Source organism: Dromiciops gliroides, chromosome 1 (genome assembly GCF_019393635.1).
Source record: "Dromiciops gliroides isolate mDroGli1 chromosome 1, mDroGli1.pri, whole genome shotgun sequence".
NCBI classification, from domain to species: domain Eukaryota; kingdom Metazoa; phylum Chordata; class Mammalia; order Microbiotheria; family Microbiotheriidae; genus Dromiciops; species Dromiciops gliroides.
In genome coordinates, this window is record NC_057861.1 from 205,271,893 (window position 1) to 205,279,131 (window position 7,239).

At 35.6% G+C, this 7,239-nt stretch overlaps 1 protein-coding gene across 1 annotated transcript; it reads right to left on the minus strand.

Annotated features, from left to right (window-relative positions):
- Nucleotides 1–6,805: 6,805 nt before the first annotated feature.
- SMIM30 (small integral membrane protein 30) lies at nt 6,806–6,983 on the minus strand. The gene is given in 2 exon segments (XM_043982965.1): nt 6,806–6,935; nt 6,937–6,983. Coding segments are annotated over 2 exon segments (177 nt in total).
- Between the last annotated feature and the right edge of the window lie 256 nt (nt 6,984–7,239).

Here is a 7,239-nt window from a genome sequence, read left to right on the forward strand (position 1 = left end):
ATCAGTCATTAAAAATTCCATTCTATTTTCCATTAGTATGATAGAATGAAGTAACCATTTTTAAAGTTTAATATATATTCATTTGTATATATGTATAAACATATATGCATGCATGTGCACATACATATACACACCTATATGTATGTATGTGTGTGTGTGTGTGTGTGTACACATGTATGTCTTGCATTTATAAAATCAGAGGATACAAAACTGAAATCAACCATTGAGATTATCTACTTTAAGCATTCCTTTTCATACATGAGAAAGCATGGCCCTTATGAGGTCATACTTTAACTATGAGAAGACACTCTACATCCCTTAACCCATACTTTTTACTATACCATTTTGCAAAAAAAAAAATCTGATTATTATTCTCTTTGTTTTTGTTTGTTTTTGGTGGGACAATGAGGGTTAAGTGACTTGCCCAGGGTCACACAGTTAGTAAGTATCGATTATCTGAGCCTGGATTTGAACTCAGGTCCTCCTGAATCCAGGGCCAGTTCTTTATCCACTGTGCCATCTAGCTGACCCTTATTATTCTCTTCATGCAGTTTTCATTTAATGCACTGGTTGTACCATTCTAAATACATTCATATTTTCCAATAGTCTAAAAGATTGCTTATTATGAAAAACATTACCACATATGTATCATTATAAATATATAATAAAGATTATTTTCCCTCAGCTATCCCATTATTCTTAATAATGCAGCTTAAATGAACTAATTAATTTAATTAGCTCCTGTTTCACTATTATTATTATTAAACATCTTTATGGTCAATTTGGGGACACTACAGAGGAAAAAATGTATCTTTGTCTCATATCACCAAATTCACTACCTCTCACATATCAAGCAATATACCCCACAAATATCTGTTGTTGAACAAAATTAGTGGAAGAAGAAAAAAAAATTGGAGATCTCTAGATTAGAGTATCTAGTAGAAAGTTATCTAGACTTTAAATTGAAAGACCAAAAATGAACCCTGAATCTGTTATTAAATGGTTGTATTTTCCATATCACCACTTGCCTCTGAGACTCAGATGCATTTGCCATTTTCCATAATAACCTCATAGGTTTGTTCCAAAGATCGAAAGAATTTAATATATTTATAAATGCATATAAACTGTCTTACACAGAAGGTATTGTTTTCAATATTATTATTACTTTAGCACTCCAAAATAGTTATTATTATCGATTGAAGCCTCAGCATGATATATTGATCTCAATAGAAAAAACCTGACAACCCATTTCCCCCCTGGCAATTAACAAATACTTTAGAGTTAGAGTCTTTTTAATCATGCTCATTCTGAGTGTTTATTATTCTGCATACCTATATAGTCATTATTCTTTCCTATTTTTAAGTATACATATCAAGTATACATACATATACATACATACATATTCCTAAAACAAGTAGCTCTGCCTTATCTCAACTTATATATTATATAATATGTATAGCATTCCTCTGGCCATTCTTTTAAAAAATGACACTTCCATTCCTTCAAGGTATAACCTTACATCTCTCCTTTTACAACACTTTACAAGAAAAAGACATATAAATGAATGCCTTCCAGTTATTTAATTATTTCTTAACTTTTCATATTCTAACTTTCAACCTGAAAAATAGTTTTTTTCATCAAGGGTAACAATCCAATGAGCTTTTTTAGTATTCGTTCTTCTAATCTTTTTGTAACTTTGAGCTGTGTTGAGTGTCACTTTGTCACAGATACTCTCTCTTTCCTAAACTTTTATGGTCTACTTTCCCCTAGTTTTCCTCCTATCTGTTGGACCATTCCTTTCCTATATGTTTGAATGCATTGTCATCCATGTCTTGGCGGAGATACCTCATTAATCTATCCTAGGTCTTGCTTTCCTCTCCTACGTTCTCTATTTCTTTCTTACTTTGTATACAACACATTTTAATTTGCATCAGCTCATGTAAGTCTTTCCAGGTTTCTCTGACAGCATCCTGCTCATCATTTCTTTTTGTATTTTTTTTTAACATTTTTTTGGTGGAGCAATGAGGGTTAAGTGACTTGCACAGGGTCACACAACTAGTAAGTGTCAAGTGTTTGAGGTTGGATTTGAACTCAGGTCCTCATGAATCCAGGGCCAGTGTTTTATTCACTTCACCACCTAGCCTCCCCTCTATTCCTTCTTGGTGATCTCTTTAGCTCTCATGCTTTGACTTATTATTTTTCTGCAGATACCTCTTGAATTTCCATATTAATGTTCAGCTAGCATCTTTTCTTGAGGTCCTGTCAAACTACCAAAGAATAATCTCTTGGCATCTTAAACTCATAGTATAAAAGAAAAATGAGACTCATTCCTTTTTCTCCTTAGACCAACCTCTCATCATAGTTTCTAATTGTAGTCATGCAAATTTCCATTCTCAGGGTCCTCTTTCATTCCTCCCTTTCCCTCATCCACTATATCCAACAAATTGCCAAGACTTGGCATTCAAACCTTCACAGCATTTATTCTATCTGAACTATTCTTTATATTAAAATAACTACTTCTCTGATTTCTATAGGCTTTCATCACCTTTCACTTTTTTTAGATGGTTTCCAAATTTTTCTCCCCATATTTAATCTATTTCCTTTCAAATTAACAGGACTGAAAAACTAATATTACTAAAAGAGTAAAGGTCCAAATGTGTTACCCCACTTCACCAAAAACTTCAATGGTTCCCTGTGAGTTCCAGGATAAATTAAAATTATGTTCCGTTTAAAACCTTTCACAATATGTATCTTACCTATGAACCTGAGTGGCTTAAAAGACAAAACATTGGGCTCAAAGTTAGGAAGGCTTGATGTAAAATCCTGCCTCAACCACATACTAGATTTGTGAGCCTGGACAAGTCATTTAAACTCTGTCAATGTCAGTTGATTTTTTTTTCTATTTTTAAAATGGGAATAAATATCATCTACTTAGAGAGTTACTATTAGTATAAAATATCTTAAAATGTTTAAAGCACTTCATAAACTTTAAAAGGGTATAAAATGTTATCTATAATTATTAAAATACCCCTTCATTCAAGTGGTAATAGTCCCAAATGAATCTAATGTCTGCTGTGCCACATGACCTTCTATCTTCCATGACAGAAAAAAGTATTTTTTAAAAAATTACATCTCTTTTAAATGCTTGTTTAGACTAGCATTATCCTCAAATTGTCTTATTGAGGAAATTTCAATTATTATATATCATTTAATGGGGCAGCTGTGTGGCACAGTGGATAAAGCATCAGTCCTGGATTCAGGAGGACCTGAGTTCAACTCTTGCCTCAGACACTTGATACTTACTAGCTATGTGACCCTGAGCAAGTCACTTAACCCTCATTGCCCCCAAAAACAAACAAACTATATATATATATATATATATATATATATATATATATATATATATATATATATATATATATATATATATATATATATATATATATATGTATATGTATATATATATATATATACATATATATATATATATAATTTAATAATTGATTCTATTTTGTAATTGACCTTATTCTGTATTACTGTCCCATTTTGTATAATTATTCAAGTCATATTTCTCCATCCATGTGTTAAGCTCAGGGATGCACTTTGCATGCTGAGTTAGTTTAAAGGTATGGTTGAAAGTGGAAAATGTTAGCACTCATGCTATTAAACCCAACCAGCTCAACCTGATACCATCCCCAAAAAGATATGTATTCTATCCTTTTTTAATTAGGGGAGAATTGAGACAGCTAGGTGGTGCAGTGAATAGAGCACTGTCCCTGGAGTCAAGAGGACCTGAATTTAAATCTCTTCTCAGACATTTACGATCTGTGTGAACCTGGTCAAGTCACTTAATTCCAATTGCCTTAAACATCTGGGGCCATCTCCAGTCATCCTGATATATATCTTGCCACTGGACCCAGATGGTTCTGGAGGAGAATAAATCCAGTTCAGTGAAAGTCAAGACATCACCCTGATGTCATGTTCCTCTTTGAGTATGAAATAGAAACAACAACAAGGTGAGAATTGATTTCCCCCAATGGTACAGCAAGGTTGTTTGTACTGATCTCCTAGCCAAGATTACAATATATAGATGAGTCCTATAAAAATTGTTAGTGAATCCTTTCAGTCATGTCCAATAATTTATGATCCCATTTGGGGTTTTTTGGCAAAAATATGAGAGTGACTTGTCATTTCCTTCTCTAGCTCATTTTAAGGGATGAGGCACTAAGGCAAATAGGGTTAAGTGACTTGTCTAGGGACAGATAGCTAGTAAGTTGCTGAAGCCAAATTTGAACTCAGAACAAAGAGTTTTCATGACTTCAGGCCTGGCATGCTATCTACTGCTCCATATAGCTGTCATTCCTTAACTTCATAACATTTCTTATTTGTCAGAAAAGGTCATAATTAGCCACCCCTGAATGTCAAGCCGCTTTTCTTAGTATAGTCAAATGTAATTATACCCAACTACACATAGCTAGTCCTTTCCTGCATGTCAATAAAGAAGGTTTAGGCAGCTAGGTGCCACAATGGATAAAGCACCAGCCCTGGATTCAGGAGGACCTGAGTTCAAATGTGGCACTTGACACTTACTAGCTTTGTGACCCTGGGCAAGTCACATAATCGTCATTGCCCACCCAAAAAAAAAATGACCAAATAAAGAAGGTTAATCCCACCTCTGTCTCATTGAGTTCACTGGCTTCACTGAAGTGGCCCATCTGACTCCATTTGTTAATAGTTATATGTTAATAAATTCATTTTGCTCACAGTATGTAACTCAGTTTACGTCTATTGAATTTACTTGTGATTCTTATGTTTGAATACTTGACTTGGAGTAAAAAAATAATAGTTTAGAGAGACAGGGCCAAGACGGCAGAGAGAAGCTCCAAAGGTGCCTGAGTTTCCCTCAAAAACAACATTCAATCAAGCTTCTAAATGGATTCTGGAGGTACAGAACTTACAAAAAGACAAAGATACACAATCTTTGAACTTGAGATAATTTAGAAGAATTCAGGAAAGGTCAGTCTTACTTGGGTAAAAGGCGAGCACAGCACAGCTCAGCAAAGCATGTAAGGGGTCAGCAGGAGGCTCTTGGCCATAGCATAGATAAGCACCTGAAGTCCCTTGGTCCTGACTCAGAAGGCTGGTGATGGAGCAGGCCAGTTGTGAGACCCACAAGCCCTGGCAGAGAGGGCGAACTGCCAGCCAAAGAACCACCCACAAGACAAGTGCAACTTTGCTAAGCCATCCCAGCATAGGGAGCATTCACAGGGCAATGAGAAATCCACAAGCCACAGAGGCCTCATAACAGAAAGTCTAAGACCAGGTACCTTTCCCCCAGCACAAGAAGCTTGCAAAAGTAGCCCATGTGACCCAGGGACCTTTATTTTATAAGTCAAAGAATACGATACAACATGAATAAGAAACAGAAAAGGGCCTTTATCACTGACAGCTTCTATGGTGACAGGAAAGACCAAAATACAAACTCAGATAAGGATAATACTTTCAAAAGCCTCAAGAGGGAAGACTAATTTGTCTCAAGAACAAAAAGTCTTCTTTGAAGAGCTCAAAAAGACCTTGAAAAATCAAATGAGAGAGGTAGAAGAAAAAAATGGGAAAATAAATGAGAGTTACACAAGGAAACGATGAAAAAAGAGTCAACAGCTTGAAAAAGGAAGCAGAAAAATTGACTGAAGAAAACAATTACTTAAAAATACATTTGCCCAAATGGCGTGACATTAGCCAAATGGAAAAGGAGGTACAAAAGCATGTGAAAGAAAATAATGCCTTAAAAATTAGAATTGGGCAGATGGAAACCAATGACTCTCTGAGACACCAAGAAGCAGTCAAACAGATTCAAAAGAATTAAAAAATAGAAGAAACTGAAATACATGATGGAAAAGCCATCTGACCTAGAATATAGATCCAGCAGAGATAATTTGAGAATTATTGGACTACCTGAAAACTATGATCACAGAATCTAGACAGCATATTCCAGGGAATTATCAAAGAGAACTGCCCTAATGTTGTTGAGTCAGAGGACAAAATAGTCATTGAAAGACTCCACAAATCACCTCCTGAAAGATACCTCAAAAGGAAATGTCCAAGGAACATTGAAGCCAAATTCCAGAATTATCAGGTGAAGGAGAAAATTCTATAAGCAGCCACAAAGAAACAATTTAAATATCATGGAACCACAGTCAAGATTTCTCAGGACCTGGCAGCTTCAACATTTAAGGATCAGAAGGCTTAGAATATGATATTCCTGGAAGGCAAAGGAGATTGGATTGCAACCAAGAATAAACTACCAATCAAAACATCATTATCTTTCAGGGGAAAAGATGGATATTCAATGAAATAGAAGACTTTCAAGGTTTCCTGAAGAAAAGAAACTGAACAGAACTGAACAGAAAATATGATCTTCAAATAAAAACTCAAGAGAAATATAAAAGGGTAAATAGGGGGGAAAGTAATTTATTAAGGTTAAACTGTTTCCATCCCTACAGGGGAAGATAATACTTATAACTCTTGACAACTGTATCTATCTCTATTTGGAGAGATAGTAGGCATATACATAGAGGGTGTAGGTACAAATTGACTTTGATGTGATGATATAAAGAAAATTAAGGGGTGAAAAATGAGTATATGAGTAGAAGAGGAAAGGGGAAGTGGTATGGGATTAATTACATCATATGAAGAGATGCAAAAAAGCCTGTTATAATAGGAAACTGATTTCTCAGTTTGAAATGTCAAACACAGAGATGTTATCACATCTATGATTGATTTGGAAGACCTCATTCCTCCAAAGTCACATCTGTCCATTTCTCTTCCTGGCATATATCCCCAGACAAGCACATATGTCTGTAAGCCTGAGAAACATGCCCAACAGAAGTACTATCCCATCTCCTGCTTCCACTGCTTCAACAGCAGGCAGCACACAGCAGGAGGACCAGGAACACTTTGGACATATCTTCAATTGAGGCCATGTTGACTGGATCTTGAGGGCTGAAGGAAAATATTCAAAACTAGTGTCTAAAAAGAGGTCTATCTACCAGACAATCTGCAGAAACTGAGCCCTTGTAGTTGAAGATCTAGAGCTTTCCTGTATGGCACCTTTTTTCTAGATGTACCCAGTGCAGTGTCAGCAGGGATAGCAACTCAGGTTCCCTGGGGTCAGAACTCTTACATTATTAGACAGGAAGCAGCCTATTGCAATAGAGGGAAAGGAGAGAGGGGTGAGCA